This window comes from Equus caballus, chromosome 3, assembly GCF_041296265.1.
Source record: "Equus caballus isolate H_3958 breed thoroughbred chromosome 3, TB-T2T, whole genome shotgun sequence".
Taxonomy (NCBI): domain Eukaryota; kingdom Metazoa; phylum Chordata; class Mammalia; order Perissodactyla; family Equidae; genus Equus; species Equus caballus.
Window position 1 is genome coordinate 66,246,507 of NC_091686.1, and position 25,150 is coordinate 66,271,656.

The following is a 25,150-nucleotide window of genomic DNA, read 5'->3' on the forward strand; positions in this document are numbered from 1 at the left end:
GTCCCAAAGAGGCAAATTATCTGTCAGTACTGGGCAGATAAGTATTCACATAAGACAAAATATGCCTATGGCCTTAGTGAGTTTGTTGTACTCATTTTCCTGTCAAGTCTCTACATTAAGATGAGAGAAAAAGGCAAAAGTGGTTATTTTTAGATGCCAAATTCTCCCACTTAATGCTGCCAACTTGAGTTTAACAGCTTAGAAAGGGAGGAAAGTGGAAAGAACACTGAAACTCTGAGTTAGATAAAGTGAGTTTTAAAAAGGGCTGTCCTACTTACTAGCTGTGCAACTTTAAGCAAATTACATAAATTCTGAGTCCGAGTATACCCATGTGTAAAACAAGGATAATAACTGTCACAGGGTTTTTATGAGGATGAAGAGAGAAAATAACTTCCATAGAACCTATTATATATGTATATATACACTACTTATATCTTAAGTTCTCAATACATGTTAGTTTCTTTTCCCTGACTATTAAGAGATATATTGGTCTAATCAAACATATCTACTGAAACGCTATTAAAAATGAAAGTATACTCACTGGCCATTGAAAATAAGTAGATATCAACTCCTTACTTTAAATACTGGTGATTAAAGGGGCTTATTTTTTTATCTTGCCTTTCATGTATGAACTGTATTTCAGGGTAATAAAGTAGACTAGTTGATGAAGTAAAGTTCTTTGTGGAAGATTACAGCTTAATCAATGTGAGAGAACGACAGAATTACAGAAATCATCAGTTAGCAATTCTTAAAAAAAATAACCGATTCGGGCAATGATCATTAATGGATGATCAAATGCAACGGAGGAATTTGATGTCAGACTGATAGAGAACTTTGCAATAGAGGGATCTGGCTGTCACCTCCTGAATCAAACCCACTGATTACTAAAAGTGAAACAGTCAGATATTTCATGTTTCTTGATGTGTTGTAAAATTAAGTGCACTGTAACACCTAGGAAATATCCCAGCAAAAAGGTGAACCAGAACCTAATCAAGACCTTTAGAATAAGTTAACGGACATAACAACCAAATGTAATGAAAGAACTTTGTCTGGATCCTGATTTGAAGAAACCACCTGTAAAAGATATTTTTGAGATAACGGGGAAACCTGAATATGGAATAGTTATCTTATTTAAACTGAGGGCTAAGACATCATTGTTAATTCATTAAATGTGATAATGGCAATGCAGCTATATAAGGAAATGTCATATAAATATGACATGTATACTGAAGTATGTAATGGTGAAATTATATTGATTGATTGTTTTCAAATACTCCAGCCAAAACCAAAAAAGAGTGGTGAGGGGAGGGGTAAATGAAGAAAGTATAACAAAATCATGAAAACTGATGGGTTTAGGGACAAGTTTGTCCGTGTTCTCTCTATTTTGTGTTTACATTTCTTATAATAAAAAATTAAAAATTAAAGAATGGAATTAAAGCCTGTCATCTAGAAGTACGCCAGTAGTTACTTCCTAGAGTTTTCTTAACCTTTTTGCTAATTTTTAAGCATTAAGTAACATAAATAAAAATGATAGTGTCAGTGCACCTATGATAAATGACCAACTAATTCTCTAAATCCGGGACAGAATCAATGATTCAAATATAAAACAAACTGGGGCTAAAAATCTTTGCCAATATGCTCCCACATAGGCTAGTCAACATTGACAACTGTTATTAAGTGCAATCAGGAAGTTGATTAAAAAGAAAGAAAAGAGAATTTTTAAAGAAGGATAAAGAAAGAAAAAGACACAACAGAGGGGGTGAAACAAATAGTATATCATTCCAAGCAGTCAGAGAGAGCCATTAATTACTGCCAGAGGTGCCAGTTAGCTGCCTCTGACTGCTGCTGTCAACTGTGGTATACTACGGTGTTATATTACATAATGTTATGATAGTAATCCATGAAAAAATTCAGATGAATAGGTTTACTGAAGCCAAAGAAAAGATGGCTGTAAAACATGCAAAAACCAAGAATCTAGATGTTACCACAAAAATTTAACTTAAATCCTAATCCTAAAACTAATCAAAAACAACATAAATCAAGACTAATTTTATTTATTTTATTTATCTCAAATGAAAGTTGAGAAAAAAAGGTTAGGAGCAGAAAAAAAGAAAGTAGAGAGAGAAAGGAAATGATATATTTAAGTACCAAGATAATGCAGTCATGCAAAAAAAATTATATCTGAAAATGAAAATAAATGGTAATGATACTAATGGCAATCCAGGAGGAGGGAACTTCTTTATTAAATGGCTTGTAGGGTATCATCTTATTTATTTTTCAAAGATTGGTACCTGAGCTAACAACTGTTGTCAATGTTCTTTCCCCCACCCCTGCTTTTTTCTCCCCAAATCCCCCCAGTACATAGTTGTATATTCTAGTTGTGGGTCCTTCTAGTTGTGGCATGTGGGATGCCACCTCAACGTGGCCTACTGAGTGGTGCCATGTCCACACCCAGGATCCGAACCCTGGGCTGCTGAAGCAGGGTGCATGAACTTAACCACTCGGCTACAGGGCCGGCCCCATGGGTATCATCTTATTTAAACTGAGGGACGAGAGAAGAGGAGAATAACTTTAGGTTTAAGATACACAGTAATATTTTAGTCAAAGAAAGATACTCAATATTCCTAGTAGATGGGTCCAATTTAAATAAGACAATTCTTAAAAGAATACTAAGGAATAAGAAATGTCCTCATAAATTACATTACTATTTTTTCACCACTTAGAATACTGTGCTGACATACATCTATGAAATTTTAAATACAAAGCTGAAAAAACTACCTATGTGGAGTTGAAGTCAAGAGCACTTCAGTTTTGTCTCTGCTTTGCCACTAACCAGTTGTGAGCTAAGAGCAACCCAAATGGTATTTACCAGCACTGAGGATGGGTAAGAAAGGCACAGATCCACGTACCACAAATACCAAGATGAATAAGACATCACTAACAAAGAGCAAATCACTTGGTTTCCATGAGTCTTGGACTTCTCAGTATAGATATGGAGAGTGAATTAGTTTGATATGAACTCCTATCTCCAGAATTTAATTAAAAAAAGATTTTTCCAATTGCTATCTAAAGTATCATAGTTTTGATCAAGTTGTAGATAACAGAGAAAAATATTCAAGCAACAAAACAGTATCACATCAGCACAAAATATTCAAACTTATACACAAATATTAAAATAGAATGGAAAATAACTGCAGAGCAAATTGTACTCTATAGTTAAATAAAGATTACATGGAAAATCCTTTGAGACATATATTCAGTCAAATGAGGGTGAGTATTCCAAATGCAATGCTTTGTTAAATTTACAGTTAATGTCTAGGGATGTTTCCTCTACTCTTTCTGGAGGTAGAGTTTGGCGTCACTACAACCTTTCAGAAGAGGAGGGAAGAGATCCTAAACTTGTGGAAGGCACAAATTTGAATAGTAAAATCATTTGTCTAAGCCAAAATACTGGATAGGCAGGCAACAAATAATGTGGCCTTTTATATAACTTAAACATGTCTAAAAGATGGGCCATTACCCCAACTCTCCAAATCTAACCTCTTGGGACTCTGAATAAGAGTCAACAAAGATTTTATTTGCAAAGAGAAAAAAAGCACAGCATTATTTTCAGACTTCTTTTTCAAGTTCAACTTACATCATTACGTATAACTTCCCTGGAATCTGCTAATAAGTCCATCAATCTTGAAACACCTAGAACACACAACCATGTGAAAAATACTGGCAGATAAAAAGACAAATAGTGATTCGAATGTAAACAATTTATTAACACATTATTTCAGTCCCCCTATACAGGGAGGATCCTCTTTTAAATCAAAATGACATAAGATAGATGAGTCACTTACCCATGGGACTGACTAAAATAATTTGCTGCACCTGAGGCCCTAGTTGCTTTAAAAGAGAAGTAAGAAGCTTCACACCAGGCCAGCGGACGTGGAAATCAAACTCCTGCAATATAAGCATTTAAAATATTTAACATCTGTAATTCACATTTTTAAGAAAACCACTTTTTTTCCAGTTAATAGTGGTACCAAAAACTACCAACAAAAAAATAGTTTAGCAAACTTAAAAGAGGTAATTTAAGAAAAGGCAAAAAAAAAAAAAAAAAAAGAGTTAATGTAAATTGATCAAGCTGATTAAACTGTTACTGACAGATAAAAAAATATTTTGTAAAAATGGAAATAAGAAGCAAACAGTATCTTAACAGATTATAGAGTTCTTGAAACATGCATGTGAATCTCCTGGAACGATACAACAAATTTCACTACCTTGAAAAGGTATGTATATGTTGCTTCCTCAAGAACACCCAAAAAGGCAACAAAAGAAGCTTATTAAGGGATGAGAAAAATAGAAAGGTTCTTTATTTACCTCCAATAAAGATAAAAGGAGAGTGACATTTTCTTGTTGTTTAATGAAAATTTCTGTAAACTGGCTTCCCAAATCCTCACTCTGTCTTGTGGAGTTTTCTTCTGTAATATTCAAAGATAAAGTACTTCAATATGATGCTGTTATTTTAAAGTATCCTTTTTGCTGAGGGAACTAAGCAAAAATGATTTAACTTTCTTGGACAGTGTGGCTGGTAGTGATATTACAATTATGCTGGAAAGACATAGCCTTAAAATAAATTCCAATGTCATTTAAATACATTTTTATTCTTTAAATGTTTAAATATATTCAAAGAAAAGATATTTAGATTTTTACATTTTCTCAAGAATATTTTTAGGTTAAACTTCTGATTAGAGTATAAGGGAACTTATTGGGGTGCTGGTAATATTGTATCTCAAATGTGATAGTCGTTACACTACTGTATACATCTGCCCAAATGCACAGGACTATACAACCCTAAAGAATAAATTTTACTGTATGTAAATTATACCTCAGTTCCCATAACTGAACACATAGTCCTTGCTGACTGTTAGTGTTGCTGTGTTAAATAATTTAATTATAAAATTAAGCCAAACAACTGCAGATTCTTTAGTATGTATTTTTTAACTAACATATATATCCTATAATGTTATTTGGCAATAAAATCAGAATTCAACATTTAATTTTTCATTTATTCTTTAAAAATTTTTATGTTTGTCCTTAAAAGTCTTTAGGTTAAACTATTTGTTTCAATATACTTTGTCAAAAAAATACAAAGGATCACTAAAACCTGAAGCAACAATTACCAAAGCAAATTATTATTTAAAATCTGCCTACAGTACTACAAATGGCAAATACACTACTCTCCATTCCCTCAGCCAAACCAGACACAGCTAATCCTTTTCAACATATTGCTGTAGGCAGTGAGTGTAAACGAACAGAGCTGGCAGTCAAGACCAAACTTAGTTATTTTCCCTCAAATAGTTCTTTTTCAAATGTGAGATTTTAATACTAACATACTTTAGAAATGGAAAAAACCCAGCAGATGACAGGAAAAGCAAAGTAATCTTGAGAGAAATTAAAAAAGACCTAAATAAATATATATACTGTGTTCTTGTATGAGAAAGTGCAATATTGTTAAGATATCAGTTTTCCCCCAGATTCAACAGAATCCCAATCAAAATCTCAGTCAGCCTTTTTTGGTAGAAATTGACAAAGTGATTCTAAAATTGATATGGGAATGCAAAGAACCCAAAAACCCCAAAACAATTTTGGAAAAGAACAAAGCTGGAGGACTTACACTACATAATTTCAAGATTTATACAAAGCTACAGAAATCAAGACAGTGTCATGTAGACAAAAGGATAGCCAAATAGACCAATAGAACAGAAAGTCCAGAAATAGACCCTTTAGCTCACAGACCTAATCGTAAGAGTTAACACTACAAAACTTTTAATCGAAAACATGGGAGAAAATCTCAGTGATTTCAGGTTTGGCAACGTCTTCATAAATAGTAAACAAAAGCCTAAATTATAAAAGAAAAAAATTGATAAATTGGACTTAATCTAAATTTAGAACTTTGCTCTTCAAAATACATTAGGAAAATGAAAATGCAAGTCACAGACTGAGAGAAAATATTTGTGAAATATATATCATAAAAGACTTGTTTCTAGAATACATAAAGAATTCTTACAACTCAAGTATAAGAAGACAAACAACCCAATAAAAAATGGACCAAAGATTTGAATAAATGCTTCACTAAAGAAGAAAGATATATGGATGGCAAATAATCACACAAAAAGGTGTTCAATATCATTATTCATTATGAAAATACAAATTAAAAGTACCATAAGATACCATTTCACATCTATTAGAACAGCTAAAATTTAAAAAGACTGACCATATCAAGTGATGGAGAGGATGTGGAGGGACTGCAACTCTTATACAGCACCAGTGGGAATGTAAAATGATACAACTACTTGGAAAAATGGTTTGGCAGTTTCTAATAAAGTTCTACACACACCTACTATATCACTTAGCCATTGTATTCCTAGGAATTCACTCAAGAGAAATGAAAATCTACGTCCACACAAAGACTTGTACACGAATGTTTACAGAAGCTTTACTTGAACCAGCTAAAAACTGGAAACAACCTAAATGCCCACCCCCAGGGGAACGGATTAACAAATTGTTGTATATTCACACAACAGAATACTACTCAGTAATCAAAAAAATTGACTACTGATATACAACATGGATAAAACTCAAAATAATTACGCTAAGTGAATGAAGTTAAACCAAAAAGAGAGTGCATACTATATGATTTCATTTCTATAAAATTCTAGAAAAATGCAAAGTAATCTACTGTGACAAAAGCAGATCTGTGATTGAATGGGAGCTAGAAGGAGGAGGGATGGATTATAAACAAACACAAGGAAACTTCTGGATTATGTCCACTATTTTGGTGGTGGTGGTGATGATTTCATGGGTTTAAACATACATCAAAACTCATCAAACTGTACATTCATATATGTGCAGTTATTATATTTCAGTAAAGCTGGGGGGTGGGGTGGGGAAGAAATCCAAGCAGCAATATCAAGTAAGTATTTGAAGACACAATTGAGCTTCAGTGGAGAGGTCTGGGTTGGGCAGATACATTCATGATCAAGAAATGATGTAGCATGGGCTGGTCCCGTGGCCGAGTGGTTAAGTTCGCGCGCTCCGCAGCAGGCGGCCCAGTGTTTCGTTGGTTCGAATCCTGGGCGTGGACATGGCACTGCTCATCAAGCCATGCTGAGGCAGCGTCCCACATGCCACAACTAGAAGGACCAACAACAAAGAATATACAACTATGTACTGGGGGGCTTTGGGGAGGAAAAGGAAAAAAATAAAATCTTTAAAAAAAAAAAAAAGAAGTGATGTAGCATCGCTAACACAGATAAAGGTAATTTCTCTTTACGTACAGAACAGCTAGGGTGTGGAGTAGTCAAATAGTTTCCTGAGAGGCAATACAGTTTTATGGAAGAAGCTCACAAAAGTTTTCGAGTCAGACAAATTAAACTCATATTTGTCCACTTAGTAGCCACATTACTTTGGGCAGACAGCCTAATTATATCAAGCCTCAGTTTCGTTATTTGCAAAATAAGTACAATTCTTTCACATAGGGTTTTCTTTGAGGAAAGGCACAGTGTTTGGTAAATGATAAGTGCTCAACAGATAGTAATATCCGGCTCCTCATCATTCCTAAGACAGGGTTTCTCAACCTTGCCACTACTGACATTGATATTGTTGTGAGAGTCTCCCTCTGCATTGTAGGATGTCTAGCAGCATCCCTGGCCTTTACCCACAAGATGCTAGTTGTAATCCCTTACTTCCCCTCAGTTGTGACAAGCAAAAATGTCTCCAGATGTTGTCAATTGTCCTTCAGGTGGTGAGAGGAGCCAAACCGCCCTCAGTTGAGAACCACAGTCCTAAGATTTACGACATAAACTATATGTATATGTATTATCAAGGTTTTTAAGTTATACAGAACATAATCTTCTTTTGATGATTCTGAAAAAATTTCAGATTCTTGTAAGTTACCATTAACGAGTATTATCACCAGGATGCAAAAGATGTAAAAAAAATCCCACCTATATATATATATGTATTGTATGATATTCCAAGAGACACGCTTGTCTGTAAACAAGCTCTGTTGATATTTTACCTTATATTTATCTCTTTCTCATAAAAATTACATGCAATGTACCAAAAAAGCAGTTATTTGAGTTTATGATTGTTTGAGTGCTAAAAATAAATGTTGCATATTTTTTAACATTAGCAAACTATTAATTTTTTGCCCTTTCAGTTTGATTTCTCAGATTAACGGTGGCTTCAGAATTGTTTACGAAAGTAGTCACTGTTTCCACTTAAGGAAAAACAGGTAGAAGAGGGATGAAGGGATGAAAAACACTGCATTTGAAAGCTATCATCATGTTACTGCACAATCATTGATACGTCCAGAGTATTAAAGTGGCAGCCACTAATAGTACCCAGGAAGCCGAATACTCAAACGTAACTAGAGTGCACTCAAGGGATATTCTCTCTCATGGATCTGCTTGAAGGATTTCCTGTTGTTCCTTTGGGAGCTGATAAAATTCGGTGCCCTGATTATTCACACACCTCTGAAAGTAAGATTTTACATAGTAAACTGTGATTTTCAAAGCTCAAAGGTGAATTTATCTATGAATGGAGTTGAAAAAGAAACTTGAACCAGGTAAGTAGCAAGAATGGCACACCTTCCACATTTTTATTTGCAAGTTGACGTAATGATAGAAAGGAAAATCACCAAAAAACTGGAAAAGATGTGAGAATTTGAGAACTGATAAAATGTTTTGAAAATTTCCATCATTGGAATCAGTTATGAATAGGAGCCCCAATTCTCACAGTATGGTAAATGCCATGTATCCAATAAAACATCCTAAGACTCAGTGGGCTAATGAGCGTTTCTTGTTTTAAGCCACTCCAGAACCCTAACAAACCATGACTGTGTGGAAAATGGTACCAGGAACAAATATCTAGTCAAATTCTAATGAAATTCTATAGATAGAAAATCAGATAAAGAAAACTGTACAAAAAGCAGCTTACAGGGAACACGTGTCAAGTGAATAGCTCTCCAAATACATGAGAAATCTATGTTGAAAAGGCAAGTAACTTATAATCTCTCCCTAAGAATCATCTCCCTCTAGAAATCATGATCACGGCAATGTGATGACCTAATGATGAATGCTTTGTAGAGCTATTTTCCATTTGCATACATTCATATTTGTTGCATGAGACAACACTAGGGTATATAAATAATAAAATAATGCTTCTGAGGTGTTTATTGCATAATAGTTTTTATTTGAGTGGTATGGATATAGTATATAAACTCAAATAAAGGGGCAAGACAGTAATGTACGTCAGTGAAGGAGGCTGGGTGTAAGACAATAGGGGGGATGGAGAGTATATATGCACTATCTAAGGGAAGCAGCTGTAGCAGACTGCTGCCGTGTGGGAAGGTCATCAGTCTTCAGGTTTTTTTTTCCCCCTGTGGAAGATTTGCCTTGAGCTAACATCTGTTGCCAATCACCCTCTATTTTTTTTATATGTGGGACACTGCCCCAGTGTGGCTGATGAATGGAGTAGGTCCATGCCTGGGATGTGAACCCATAAACCCAGGCTGCTGAAGCGGAGCACGTGGAACCTTAACCACTCAGCCACGAGGCTGGGTCCTTCAGTTTTGTTTTTTTTTTTTAAACTGAGCTGATACTGGTTTATAACGTTATATAAGTTTCATATGTACAACATTATAATTTGACTTCTGTATACACTACAGTGTGTTTACCACCAGAACTGAGTTTCCATCCATCACCATGAAATTGACCCCTTTACCCATTTCGTCCTCCTCTCATCCTCCTTCCCCTCTGGTAACCACCAATCTGTTCCCATATTTATGTGTTCGTTTTTGTTTTGTCGTGTTTGTTCCTTTATTAATTTGTTTATTTTTGAGAAAGATTAGCCCTAAGCTAACACCTGCTGCCAATCCTCCTCCTTTTCCTGAGGAAGACTGGCCCTGAGCTAACATCTTTGCCCGTCTTCCTCTATTTATATGTTGGACGCCCCCACAGCATGGCTTGACAGGTGGTGCGTAGGTCTGCACCCGGGATCCAAACCAGTGAACCCTGGGCTGCTGAAGTGGAACATGCAAACTTAACCGCTATGCCACTGGGCTGGGCTCCTATTATTTATTTTTTATATTCCACATACAAGTGAAATCATATGGCAATTGTCTCTCTCCCTCTGACTTATTTCACTTAGCATAATACCCTCAAGGTCCATCTATATTGCTGCAAATGGCAAGATTTCATCTTTTTTTATGTCTGAGTAATATTCTATTGTATATGTATACCACATCTTCTTTATCCATTCATCCATCAATGGGTTCCTAGGTTATTTCCATATCTTGGCTATTGTAAATAATGTTGCAACAAACATAGGGGTGCGTATATCTTTTCAAATTAGTGTTTTCGTGTTCTTTGGATAAATACCCAGAAGTAGAATGGTTACATCATATGGTAGTTGTATTTTTAATTTTTTGAGGAATCTCCATATTGTTTTCCACAGTGGCTGCACCAAATTACATTCCAACCAGAAGTGTAAGAGTGTTCTCTTTTCTCCATATCCTCTCTGTTATGTCTTTTAAGAACAGCCATTCTGATGGACATGAAGTGATATCTAACTGTGGTTTTGATTTGCATTCCCCTAGTATTAGTGACGTTGAACATCTTTTCATGTGCCTGTTGGCCAACTGTGTATCTTCTTTGGAAAAATGTCTGTTTGGATCCTCTGCCAATTTTTTAATCAAGTTGTTTTTTCTGCTGTGTTCTATGAGTTCTTTATGTATTTTGGATATTAACCCCTTATTGGACACATGATTTGTAAATATCTTCTCCCAGTTGGTAGGTTGTCTTCTCATTTTGTTGTATACAGAAGGTTTTTAGTCTGGTGTAGTCCCATTTGTTTATTTTTTCTTTTGTTTCCATTGCCTGAAGACATATTCAAAAGGATACTGCTAAGACCAATGTCAAAGAACGTAATGCCAATATTTTCTTCTAGGAGTTTATGGTTTTAGGTCTTACATTGAAGTCTTTAATCCATTTTGAGTTAGTTTTTGTGTATGGTGTAAGATAGTGGTCTACTTTCACTCTTTTGAATGCGGCTCTCCAGTTTTCCCAACACCACTTACTGAAGAGACTTTCCTTTCTCTATTGTTTATTTGCTCCTTTGTGGAAAATTAGCTGTCCATAAATGTGTGGGTTTATTTCTGGGCTCTCAATTCTGTTCCACTGATCTGTGTGTGTGTTTTTCTGTCTGTACCACACTGTTTTGATTACCATTGCTTTGTTGTATATTTTGAAATCCAGAAATGCGATACCTCCAGCTTTTTTTCCGCAGGATTGCTTTGACTGTTCAGTCTTTTGTGGTTCCACATAAATTTCAGGATTCTTTGCTCTATTTGCATGAAAAATATTGTTCAGAATTTGATAGGGATTCCACTGAATCTGTAGATTGCTTTAAATAATAGGAACATTTTAGCCATGTTAATTGTTCCAACCCATGAGCATGGTATATCTTTCCATTTCTTTGTGTCTTCAATTTCTTTCAACAGTGTCCCATAGTTTTCAGTGTATACGTCATTCACCTCGTTGGGTAAATTTATTCCTAGGTATTTTATTGTTTTTGTTGCAATTGTAAATGAGAGTGTATTCTTGATTTCTCTTTCTGCTAGTTCATTGTTAGTGCATAGAAACGCAACTGCTTTTTTGGTTGTACTCTGCAACTTTATTGTATTCGTTTATTATTTCTAATGTTTTTTTGGTGGATTCTTTAGGGTTTTCTATATAAAAACTCATGTCATCCATAAACAGTGACAGTTTTATTTCTTCCTTTCCAACCTGGATACATTTTATTTCTTTTTCTTGCCTAATTGCTCTGGCTAGGATTTCCAATACTATGTTGAATATGAGTTGTGAGAGTGGGCATCCTTATCTTGCTCCTGATTTTAGGAAGACAGCTTTCAGTTTTCACCAGTGAGTATGATGTTAGCTGTGGGTTGTCATATTTGGCCTTTGTTGCATTGAGGTGTTTTTCTTCAATACTCATTTTATTGAGTTATTATCATAAACAGACGCTGAATTTTCTCAAATGCTTTCCCTGCATCTACTGAAATGGTCATGTGATTTTTCTTCTTCATTTTGTTAATGTGCTGCATCACACCGATTTTTGGATGTTGAACCATTCTTGCATCCCTGGAATAAATCACACTTGATCATGGTGTACAATCCTTTTAATGTATTGTGTATTTGATTTGCTAATACAGCACGATTTGAACCTGTTTGTCAGCAATACTGGCTTGTAATTTTCATCTTTTGTTTTGTCCTTGTCTGGTTTTGTCTTTGTAAAATGAATTAGGAAGCGTCTCGTCCTCTTCAGTATTTTGGAAGAGTTTGGGAAGGGCAGGCATTAAATCTTCCCTGAATGTTTGGTAGAATTCACTACACAAGCCATCTGGTCCTGGACTTTTATTTTTTGGGAGGTTTTTGATTACAGTTTCACTCTCCTGACTCTAGTGATTGATCTTTCAGATTCTCTATTTCGTCTTGACTCAGTTTTGGAAGGCTGAATGATTCTAGAAATTCATCCATTTCTTCTAGGTTATCAACCTGTTGGCATGTAGCTTTTCACAGTATTCTCTTATAATCCTTTGATTTTCTGTGGTATCCATTGTACTTTCTCCTCTTTCCTTTCTGTTTTCATTTATTTGAGCCTTCTCTCTTTTTTTCTTATAAAAGTCTAGCTAAAGGTTTGGCAATTTTGTTTATCCTTTCAAAGAACCAGAGCTTAGTTTCATCAACTGGTTTTTTTTTTTTTTGTCTTTTTAGTCTCTATTTCATTTATTTCCACTGATTTTTATTATTTCCTCCCTTCTACTGATTTGGGGCTTCATATGTCCCTCTTTTATAGTTCCTTTAGGTGTATCTTAGATTGTTTATTGAAATTTTTCTTGTTTCTCCAAGTGGGCCTGTATTGCCATAAAATTCCCTCTCAGTACCACTTCTGCTGAATTCCATAGACTTTGATATGTTGTGTTTTCATTTTTATTTGCTTCAAAGTATTTTTGATTTCTCCTTTTATTTCTTCATTGATTCAACAGTTGTTCATTAGCATGTTGTTTAGTTTCCACATATCTGTGACTTTTCCAGCTTTCTTCTTGTAAACTGATTCCTAGTTTGTTACCACTGTGGTTGGAAAAGATGCTTGATATGATTTCAGTATTCTTAAATTTACTGAGACTTGTTTTGTTTCCCAACATGTGGTCTATCTTTGAGAATGTTCCATCTGCTCTTGAGAAGAATGTGTATTTTACTGCTTTTGGATGGAATGTTCTCTCTATATACCTATTAAGCCCAATTGGTCTAATGTTTCATTTAAGGCCAATATTTCCTTGTTGACTTTCAGTCTGGATGATCTATCCACTGACATAATTGGGATGTTAAAGTCCCTTACTATTATTGTGTTGCTGTCAATGTCTCAGTTTAGGTCTGTTAATAATTGCTTTATATATTTTGATGCTCCTATGTTATGTACACATATATTAATAAATTTCTTTTTGATGAATTGTCCCCTTTATCCTTACATAACATCCACCTTTATCTCGTTATCTTTTTGCATTGGAGTCTATTTTGTATGACAGAAGTATAGCTACACCTGCTTTCTCTTGGTTGCCATTTGCTTGGAGTATCACCTTCTAGGCCTTCACTTTAAGCCCATGTTTATTCTAGAGCTGAGATGGGTCTCCTGAACCCATATTATTGTACTGTTGGGTCTCATTTTTATTTCATCTGTGTCTCATTTTAGTTCATCTGTGTCTTTGGATTGGTGAATTTAATTCATTTATATTTAGGGTGATAATTGATACAAGAGGAAATAATACTGCCATTTTATCTTTTATTTTCTGGTTGCTCTATAGTTCCATTGTTTCTTTTTCCTTGTGTTTCTGCCTGTCATTTCAGTTTGGTGTTTTTTTGTGATGTGTTTCTGAATTTCCTTTTTTATGTTTTGTGACTGTGTTCCGAATTTTTCTTTTTGTGGTTACCATGAGGTTTGTATGAAAGGTCTCAGAAATAAGATAGTGCTTTTCCTGCTGGTACTGTCTTATCTTCATTTGCCTACGCAGGTTCCGTCCTTTTCCTCTTCCCCTTTTACGTTTCTGTTGTTCCAAATCACCCCTTTTTATGTTGTGAGTTTGTTACCAAATTGAAACAGCTATAGTTATTTTTGAAGCTTTGCGCGCCTTTAATCTTTATGCTATAATTGTATAATAACCTATTCTGTTATAGAGCTGTAATTTTTTATTCTATTTATCACCTTACTCAAAGTTTTGTGTACTTTTGCCTTTTTGTTCAGGTATAAAGGCTCCTTCTAACATTTCTTGTAAGGCAAGTCTACCAGTGATGAACTCCCTCAGCTTCTGTTCATCTGAGAAAGCCTTTCGTTCTCCTTCCTATCTGATGGATAACTTTGCTGGATAGGGTACTCTTGGCTAACAGTTTTCATCTTTCGATATTCTGAGCATGTCATTCTATTTTCTCCTGGCCTGTAGAGTTTCCAGGGAATTCTGCTGACAGCCTAAGGGGGGTTCTTTTGTGGGTTACTGTCTTTTTTCCCCTGGCTGTCTTTAAAATTCTTTCTTTATCACTGACCTTGGACAGTTTTAATATAACGTGTCTTTTTGTGTTGGGATAATTAGTGTCCTATCAGTTTCATGGACTTATATATTCAGTTCCTTCTCCAGGCTTGGGAAGTTCTCAGCTATTATTTCTTTAATTAACCTCTTGCTCCCTTCTCCCTTTCCTCTCCTTCTGTGGTACTTATTATCCTTATGTTACTTTATCTAATGGAGTTGGACAGTTCTTCTAGAGATTTTTCATTTTAAAAAAATCTTAGTTCTCTCTTCTCTTCTACCTGAATCATTTCTAGACTTCCATCTATGAGCTTGCTAATTTTCTCTTCCATTATTTCCAATGCTTTCTATTGCACTCTTAATCTCATGTATTGAGTTCTTCAGTTTCAGAATTTCTGTCTGGCTCTCTTTTAGAGTTTCAATCTCTTTGGTAAAGTATTCCTTCTGTTCATTAATTTTATTCCTAAGTTCACTGAACTGTCTTTCTGAGTTTTGTAGCTCACTGAGTTTCTTCATGACAGCTATTTTGAATCGTCTATCAGTTAGATCACAATCTTCCATGACTTTAAGTTTGGTTTCCGGAGAACCGTTATTTTCTTTTTGTGACACTGTGTTACCGTAGTTTTCCATGGTGCTTGCTGCATTGTTCCTCTGCCAGCATATCTGAAGTAGTGAAGACACTTCTTATTTAGGTAAAGCTTTGTTTACTTTGATTCTAACAGTTCAACAGATTGGTAATTAGAGGTCTTTTGTTTTTCAGTAGGTGGTACTATGACACAAGTTTTTGGCTTCTTTTCTTTGAGCTTCCTCTGGCTATATTTGAGAATTGGCACTTCCCACCCTCCACTACCTCTGCCAGAGATGTCACAGTTGCCTTCCTTGTAGCTGTTTGTGACTCTGGAGTTGCTAGTGTCTTGCTGCTGCTGGCGTCACTGCAACTGCTGGAGTCGCTGCTAGGGGCACTGGAATGGGAGGTGCTTCTGCCACATCTGAGGCTGTTGGGTATGCAAGTACGGGGGGCTGGGGTTGTGGGCGCTGCAATGACTGGAGTGACACCGGGTTGTGGGTCCCACTGCCACCACCCAGTTCTCTGTGGCTGGGGATGCTGCTGCTACCAGGTTCCCTGGGGCTGCAGATCACAGCTACGGACTGGAATCATGGGTATTGCCTCCACTGTTGCCTGATTTTACCTCCTCTGTGTGTTCCAATCCACTAATCTTCAGATGTACAAATGTGTAGCTTTCTCCAGTGTCCTGGTGTGTTGGACAGAGGAAGCTTTGTTGAGTTATGGATGTTTTAGTAGTTGTAGATGAAGGAGAGAGACAAAGGGAGAGTCTCATGTCGACATGTTGCTGACATCACTGTCCTCAGATTTTTTTAAAAAAGAGAAGTCTAAATCCAAAACGTGATGTGAAAGCTCTCAATTTGTAATACTAATTATTTAAATTATTTAAAATATTAAGTGGGTCTAAAATCTTGCTTATAAGGCAGACAATGCTCTTGGGCCAAAAGCTGTGACTTCTAGAGAAAAGCTCAAAATAAAAGACAATACATTTGGGAGAATATCAAAACTTGTAAGCTCATATAAAAAGGAAGGAGAAAAAAATGTATACAGGCTTGATGGATTCCTTCTGTGAAATACATATATATATATTTTTCAAGGAATATTAGTTAGCCCTGAGCTAACATCTGCCAATCCTCCTCTTTTTTCTGATGAAGACCGGCCCTGAGCTAACATCCGTGCCCATCTTCCTCTAGTTTATATGCGGGACGCCTGCCACAGCATGGCTTGCCAAATGGTGCCATGTTCACACCCAGGATCCGAACCAGTGAACCCCGGGCCGCCAAAGTGGAACGTGCATACTTAACCGCTGTGCCACTGGGCCGGTCCTGAAATATCTTTTTAAATGTTGAAATGTTTTTACATGGATTAATGCAGACAACTAAGCTGTGGGTTTAAGCCTTGGTTATTATTTCTCAAAATGCAGTACAGTGTGGCACGTTAATAGGAATCTGATGTAACTAAGCACCTGTGCACAAATGTACTTCAATTAAACAAAGCTTAACAGGTGTCTTTACTGAAGGATTCTCAGCACTTAATACAGTAGTGTAAATTTTGTGATGCTTCAGAGGGGGATATAGTATGTTACATTTATTTAACTATGGACTCCTTTTAATACAAAGAAATCTGGGACTTTTGTGCTACACTTTAAGGAATACACATTTAACCCAAGAAAAAGTTTAATTCATTGTTTGCACTGAGCACAACGAATATATGCTATATGCTATACTTATTATAACATGTAAAAGTCAATGACCCTTTACTGTAAGGTAAATAAAAAAACAAAAGAAGAACTAAATGGTCTTTTGTTACTACAGTGAAAATAAACCTAAGACAGGTATATAAAATTAAAGATTACTTTTTAAAAAGCCCTTATATATCTCTGGAAACATTTCAGGCCTATTTAAATCACTGGTTTTAAACTAAATATGTGTATATACATTTATGCAAATATATCTACAGTTGTATTTCTTCCAGAGGTATAAACAATATTCAAAAACCTTCCTGGACCTTCTCTTTAGAACTCCACTTAAGTTCATAATCCATATTATAGAGGACAAATCTGCTTTATAGAAAGAGAGGTTCTAATGACAGTAGTCCTAACTCAGAGTGAGAGAATATCAAGTAATCTTCTTTTACACCATGGCCAATTAGTTAAACAAGTACACCTATATTTTTTTGACATTTGTCTGCATCCTCTATAAAGTAGTTATGTAAATTATAAGATTTAATAAAGAATCTAGTCAGAAAAATGGCCACAACTTATTACATCAGAAATCTATGGAATACTTAAAAAAATATACAGAATCTTTCAAAAAAAATACTGTTATCCTATTTACTAGAGGATACTATAAGTTAGATGATCTCTTGGGCTTCCATTTTCTCATTTTTAGAAAAGAGAAAAATACCACCTAACTCACAGGCTGCTATGAAGATCAAATAAGATAATGGACATAAAAACACTGTAAATTTTAAAGCTCTAGACAAATAGGATGAAACAATAACAGAAATAACAACTACTGATCTGTACTACTCAACAAAGAAAATAACTTCTTGTCACAAAAGTCAAGCCACAATGCTCGGGTATTTTCTGCTTTCAAACAAGGGGTTCAATGTCACAAAAGGTAATGCTATACACTTTAATAAGTTAGTTTCTTTTGTTAGTTTTTAGTTACATATAGGCAACTTTGTTATGTGCCATTTTAAACCTACTTTACATAAGGATATTCTGTTCCTCATTTTAAACAGTTAAGGATCTCAGGAAAAATGGTAAAATTAAATAAAATAAAACTTGGTTACTCTAATTATGAGGAAAAGAAATACCAATGTCAAATGTAACTGGAACTTGAAACAGACTACAAGAAAAAAGAAAGACAATATTGGTGAGTTCTATGAATTAATATAAAAATGTCAACAACCAGACATTATTGTACATGATTTTAAAGGGACAATATCAACATATAAGTATTCTCCAAACTGGAATACCTTCCAGTTCTTATTGAATGTTGGTAAAATTTATATGTATAAATATGTGCATGTACATATTCAAATATTATTTTTATTTTTTAAGATTTTATTTTTCCTTTTTCTTTGCAAAGCCCCCTGGTACGTAGTTGTATATTTTAGTTGTGAGTCCTTCTAGTTGTGTGGCATGTGGGATGCTGCCTCAGCACAGCCTGACGAGCGGTGCCATGTCCACGCCCAGGATCTGAAGCCGCGAAACCCTGGGTAGCTGCAGCAGAGTGCGAGAACTTAACTACTCAGCCACAGGGCCGGCCCCTATTTTTATTTTTAAATTAACCACCTCAAAAATTTTTTTCCAGGAAGTACACAGAAAGTAATTTGAATAGATTGCCCTTTCAGAGAAAAATTTTTAATTTTGTTAAAAGACACACTAGAATATTTTTTGTGTTCTGGACAACAGATTTAGTAGTAACAGAAATAATAAATAGCAATATAAGATTATCAAATATTCCTCTTTAAATAAGGAATTATTATACAGTGAAACAAATCTCAAGATTTTTTTACCAGCCAGATGAAACATCACTTGACAGTGTCCTTTTATATTATCAGAAATTATGCCTAAAAGCATCATGCATATGTAAACGCAATCTTTTACCTTCAACATCATCTGAAAAGGTAGACAAAAATAAATACATAAAAAGTGGGTGATAAAGACAACAGCTTCTTATGTAGTGGTGTTCACAATAAAATAAATAAGAGCTTAAAAATGTCAAATAAGCAATATAATCTCTTGGAAGAAGAGATTCATATTCATTTTACTCAAATACCTGAGATCCTAAAAGAGATATAGCATATGCTATATATTCAAGATTGAGACAGATTTATCAATAAGTTAAAGGTTTATAAAATATCTCCAAGGTAAAGAACTCTAAAATGAAGTTCATTATGTCAGCTAAGAATTACCTTTAGATGAAACAGTAGAAGGAAAGTATCATTAATAGAACTGAAGGACATGTTTCTCAATATCTAGATTTTTTTTTAATGACTTTTCCAGGCTAAGTAAATTTTCAGAAGAAGGTTTAAGTTCCTATTTTAATCTTCCTAGAAAAAATGATTCTACCACTGTTTCTCCAAAGGATCATTTTTCCTGTTTTATCCAAAGGATCAGTTTTTGGATGCTGAATTAAAAATAAAGAGCTGAAATATATACAGAGAAACAAAAAACTGGACTCTAAACATGACTATATTATAAATTTAAAACAAAGGAAAACTGCCTAACTAAAAATTATTGCTGCTATATAATTTTTTGAAACACAAAAATTATCTATTACAAACCAACTAGAAAAAGAGCTAAATTTCTCATCTGAAACAACTAAGGAAAAAAAGTTTTCCTTTAATGTGTTCTAACAAGTGTGTTGCACCTAATTTTCTCTTCTGAGAACTAACTAGGAAAATAAGTATCTTTTTCTTCAAAGTGTGTTCTTGTCTGTATTGTATTTAAGTATTGCTATGCTGACTGACAGCCTCTTTTTCCATGGGTACCAAATTATGTTTGTTAAAGATTTCTCACCCCTGAGAACTAAACAGTTAAATTTTAAGCTAGATATCAGAAAGAAAGAAAATTTTAAGACAAGGATATTTAAATCTAGGAAACTGACTATTCAATACAACCCAGTTTCAAATGTTCCTATTACTGGTATTCCTTGAAGCTAATGTCTACATATATTTCTGCTCTGCTTTTATTTAAATAAAATATGTGGAAAGTCAATATCATCTACATTTCTTTATGATTTGTCTACTCAGTTTTGAAAGATTCTATAATTTCAGTTTTAATTAGACTTATAAAATACACAAATATGTCCATTCTTCAATTGTCCAGAATAATGAAACGATTGTCTCCCTAATGATATAAGGAACACACACTTCAACAGTATTATGAAATGCTACTCAATGCATGCTTTTACAATATGTAAAACACACATACAGACTTCCAGTCAAACATTTCATGTACCAACAATAAAATAAATTAAGTAAATGACAGACTACTTTTTAAGTACGCAAGTAATGTGAAACAAAAAAGAAAAAGAAGGATATACCAAAGAAATGTGTGATTTCAAACTGGTTCATATCATTTCACACTAAACAGACCTACGTTTTTTTTCTGTTTTTTTTTTTTGCTGAGGAAGATTCACCCTGAGCTAACATCTGTCCCAATGTTTCCTCTATTTTATAGGTTGGTTGCTGCCACAGCATGGCTGACAAGTGGTGTAGGTCCGTGCCTGTGACCTGAACCTGCAAACCAGGGCCACTGAAGTAGAGTGTGCCAAACTTAACCACTACGCCACAGGGCTGGTCCCCTAAACAGACTTAATGTAAAGAAAACTTTCTAAATTTAATACACTGTCCTTTAGAAATTAACATAAATCATATGTTCAAAGTTTAAGTATTAGGAAAAAACCTTCTACTTCATATTGCTCACCAGATAACATATAAATAAAATAGTTTGAATTTTCAATCAATAGCCGAAAATGACTATTTAATCCAGAGGTTATTAATATTCATATTGCTTCACTAAAACCAAATACAAAGACAGGGAAAAATATTTTTTAAAGAAGAATCTCATTCTATCTCCAAATCACACACAAAGCAATCATCTTAAAGATTACTGATAGACAAAAGGTAAAAAAAAAAAAAAAAACCTTATAAATTTGTAAAATAAACTCTAGATTAAAATCAGCAAAATTGGAACAATCCAGTTAATCTTATGTACAGAAAACACAGCAAAATAAACTTACCTACTTCTTCTTCTTCATCATTAGATATTATATTATATAATGTGTCCAAAGCATAACCTATTATTTCAGAATCCGAACTGAAAAAAAAAGAATTATTACACTTATACACTGCTAGTTAGAATGTAAACTGTTACGACCATTTTTAGACAGTTGTTTAGCAAGACTGAATAAAACATTAATTCCATTTCTAAAAACCTACCCTAAGAAAAAATTAGTGCAAACTGTAAAGAATGTGTAAAGTTTTATTTACAACAGAGAAAAATTAGAAGCAACCCAAATGTCTAATACTAAAAAAATAGTATGGTAAATCCATACATATAACAGCAATAAAAAATGTATTTTCAAATAATGTTTAAAGACATGGTGATTAAAACACCCCTGGATTTAATGCCAGTAGGAAAAAACTGAATATAAAAATTAATGTACAGAATGATCCCATCTAGCAAAAAATACATATACATTTGTGTGTGTGTCTATATATACTAACAAACAAACCTATAAATAAATTTGTAAAATAAATTCAACTTTAAAATCAGCAAAATTAGTACAACCCTGGTTATTTTATGGGGGTGTGTGTACATGTTTATATATGTTTTGTGATACATACATATTTAATGTCTATATAACATATGTAATGCTGTAATACAATAGTGTTATCTCTAGTTGAACTACTAGGGTTTGTTTCCCTGTTCTATACTTAATTTTCTGAGAGAAAACAAAACAAAACAAAAAAACCCTTATGGTAAACACACACTATTTATAATATCAGAAAGTATAAGATTTTGTAGTTGCTGATAAGCAGACAAATTTTGAAAGCATGATGAGTGATGATGGCATTTAGAGTGGAAAGCAAGAGTGAGATACAGGTCACAAAGACTCAGTGAATACAAAGAAGTGATTAGGAGTGATAGATGAAAGCAAAGATGAGGGACAAAGTAGGTCACAACCACAGGATGTAAATCTCAAATGAAGTGGACTTTAAAATTTACTAGTATTTATCATTCTGTTTTTGAGAGATTTTGAGGGGCATCTTTTAAGAGACTATTGAAAAACTAGGAATAGAAGGGAACTTCCTCAAAATGTTAAAGGGAATCTATGAAAATCCCACAACGAACTTTCTATGTAATAGTGAAAGACTGAATGCTTTACCCCTAAGATCAGGAACAAGATAGTGATGTCCTGTCTAGCCACCTCTATCCAGTACTAAACTGGGGGTTCTAGCTAGAGCAAGTAGGCAAGAAAAGGAAATAAAAGGCACACAGATTGGAAAGGAAGAAGTAAAACTACACCCATTCACAGATGACATGATCTTGTACATAGAAAATACTAAGGAATTCACTAAACAACTTTTAGAACTAGTAAACAAAGTCAGCAAAGTTGAAGGATACATGCTCACTAGAAAAAGTCAATTGTATTTCTGTCTATTAGCAACGAACAATCAGAAAGTAAAATTAAGACAATTTCATTTAAATAACATAAAAAAGATTAAAATACTCTGGAATAAATTTTACTGAAGAAGTACAAGACTTGTACACTGAAAACTACAAAACACTGTTGAAAGAAATTGCCCAAAACTCAAATAAATGAAAAGATATTCCGCATTCATGAAGAGGAAGATGTAATATTGTTAACATGGTATTATACTCCAACTTGATTTACAGATTCAGACAATCCCTATAAAGATCCTAGTTGCCATTTCTGCAGAAATCGACAAGTTCATTGTAAATGTGTATGGGAATGCAAGAGATCCAGAATAGCCAAAACAATCTTGAAAAAGAACAAAGCTAAAGGATTCACATTTCCCTATTTCAATACTTACTACAAAATTATGGTATTCAAGACCGTACGGCACTGGCATAAGGACAGACATATAGATCAAAAGAATAGAGAACCTAAAATTAAAGCCTAACATTTATTTCAGTGGATTTTTGGCAAGGATGCAAAGACCACTCAATGGGGAAAGACCAGTCTCTTCAACAACTGGTGCTGGGACAACTAGAACTCCACATGCAAAAGAATGAAGTTGGGGGGCTGGCCCTGTGGCCGAGTGGTTAAGTTCACGCGCTCTGCTGCAGGCAGCCCAGTGTTTCGTTGGTTCGAATCCTGGGCGTAGACATGGTACTGCTCATCAAACCACACTGAGGCAGCGTCCCACATGCCACAACTAGAAGGACCCACAACGAAGAATATACCACTATGTACCGGAGGGCTTTGGGGAGAAAAAGGAAAAAAAATTAAATCTTTAAAGAAAAAAAAAAAAAGAGAATGAAGTTGGACTCCTACTTCACACCATATACAAAAATTAACTCAAAATGGATATAAGACCTAAATGTAAGGAGCTAAAGCTATAAAACTCCTAGAAGAGAACACATGCACAAATCTTCAAAACCCTGGATTAGGTAATGGTTTTGTAGATATGACACCAAATAAGCAAGAAAAGATAAAAATGTTGGACTTTGTCAAAATTAAAAACTTTTGTGTTTCAAAGACACTCTCAAGAAAGTGAAAAAACAACCCAAAGAATGGGAGAAAATATTTATAAATCATATATCTCATAAGGGATTTGCATGCAGAATATAGACAATTCAATGATAAAAAGACAAGTAATCCAATTAAAAATGGGCAAAGGATTTGAGCAGAGCTCCAAAAAAGGTATAAAAATGGTCAATAAGTACATGAAAAGATGCTCAACATCATTAGTCATTAGGGAAATGCAAATCAAACTCACAATAAGATACCAAGTTACACCCACTAGGATAGCCATTTCATAAAAAAGGGACAATAACAAGTGTTGGTGAGGAGAAATTAGACCTTCATACACCGCTGGTGGAAATGTAAAATGGTACAGCCTCTGTGGAAAAGAGTTTGGCAAGTCCTCAAAAAGTGGAAGACAAAGCTACCACATGACCCAACAACTGCATTCCTATGTATAAAACACATGTTCATACAAAAACTAGTGTACACAAATGTCCATAGCAATATTATTCATGACAGCAGTATTATTCATGAAATATCCCAAATGTTCATCAACTGACAAATGGTTAAACAAAATGTGGTATATCCATACAATGGAATATTATTCAGTCATAAAAAGGGATGAAATACCAATACATGTTACAACATGGATGAACTCTGAAATATTATGCTAAGTGAAAGAAGCCAGACATAAAAGCCTCATATTTATGATTCCATTTATATGAAATGTCCAAAAGTCAAATCCATAGACACAGAAAGTAGATTAGTAGTTGCCAGGCACTGTGGGCAGCAGGGAATAGGGAATGAGAGCTAACGTATACCAGATTTCTTTTGAAGTGATGAAATTTTCTGGAATTAGATAGTGGTGATGGTTCCACAACTTTGGAAATATACTAAACACACTGATGTGTACACTTTGAAAGGGTGAACTTTACGGTGTATAAATTGTATCTCCATTAAAAAAAAAACGAATCAGGTGTCAGGGTTTGAAAACATCAGTGAGAAATAGACAACTTTCAGGCCCTGAGCGTTGGACTTAGGAGAATGAGCAGTCTCTCCTCAAGATGGCTATAAGGGAAGCAGACCCATGGAGAGATGGAGAGTTTTAAGCTGTGCCAAGAAAGGGTACACAGCTCTCTGTGAGGCAGCCAAGGATGAAGGGGATTCAGTGGGAGGATTCTGAGGATGTTAGTTGGATAGGCCAGGAGAAGAAGCATAAAACAGTAATCAAGATGAGAAGTGGAAGGAGATGGCTGCAGAATATAAACCTTTTCATTCAATGAAGTTAAAAACACTCCCAGGATACTTCAGAAACGGAAGACAATAGATAAGTATTGGAGGCAAATGGAAAGGGAATTTAGCACAAGAAAGGGAATGAAACACACAAAGGCTCATAGCAATTTGGCTTTCTTGTCTAAGAGGCACAATAAAACACCCAGCACATGAGTGAAATCACATCATATTTGGCTTTCTCCGTTTGACTTATTTCACTTAGCATAATACCCTCAAGGTCCATCCACGTTGTAAAAACAACAAACACACAGATAGATACAGAGAACAGATTAGTGGTTACCAGAGGAGAAGGGAGTTGGGGAAGGGAAAAGGGATAAAGGGGCACATTTGCACCGTGATGGATGGTAACTAGACTTTTGGTGGTAAATATGATGTAGTCTACACAGAAGTCGAAATATAATGATGTACATCTGAAATTTATATAATGTTATA

At 34.7% G+C, this 25,150-nt stretch overlaps 1 protein-coding gene across 4 annotated transcripts in view; it reads right to left on the minus strand.

Moving 5' to 3' along the window:
• USO1 (USO1 vesicle transport factor) overlaps window positions 1–25,150 on the minus strand; it is a 95,623-nt gene that overhangs the window by 41,420 nt on the left and 29,053 nt on the right. For all 4 annotated transcript variants that reach the window (XR_011437538.1, XR_011437537.1, XM_005608704.4 and 1 more), the window contains exons 4-7: window positions 20,951–21,027; window positions 4,369–4,469; window positions 3,846–3,948; window positions 3,638–3,693 (exon numbers count right to left, since the gene is read on the minus strand). Coding sequence is in view for 2 of the 4 variants with exons in the window: in XM_005608704.4 (XP_005608761.1) it covers window positions 3,638–3,693; window positions 3,846–3,948; window positions 4,369–4,469; window positions 20,951–21,027 (337 nt within the window). In the remaining 2 variants the exon portion in view is untranslated. The remainder of the gene's footprint in view (window positions 1–3,637; window positions 3,694–3,845; window positions 3,949–4,368; window positions 4,470–20,950; window positions 21,028–25,150) is intronic.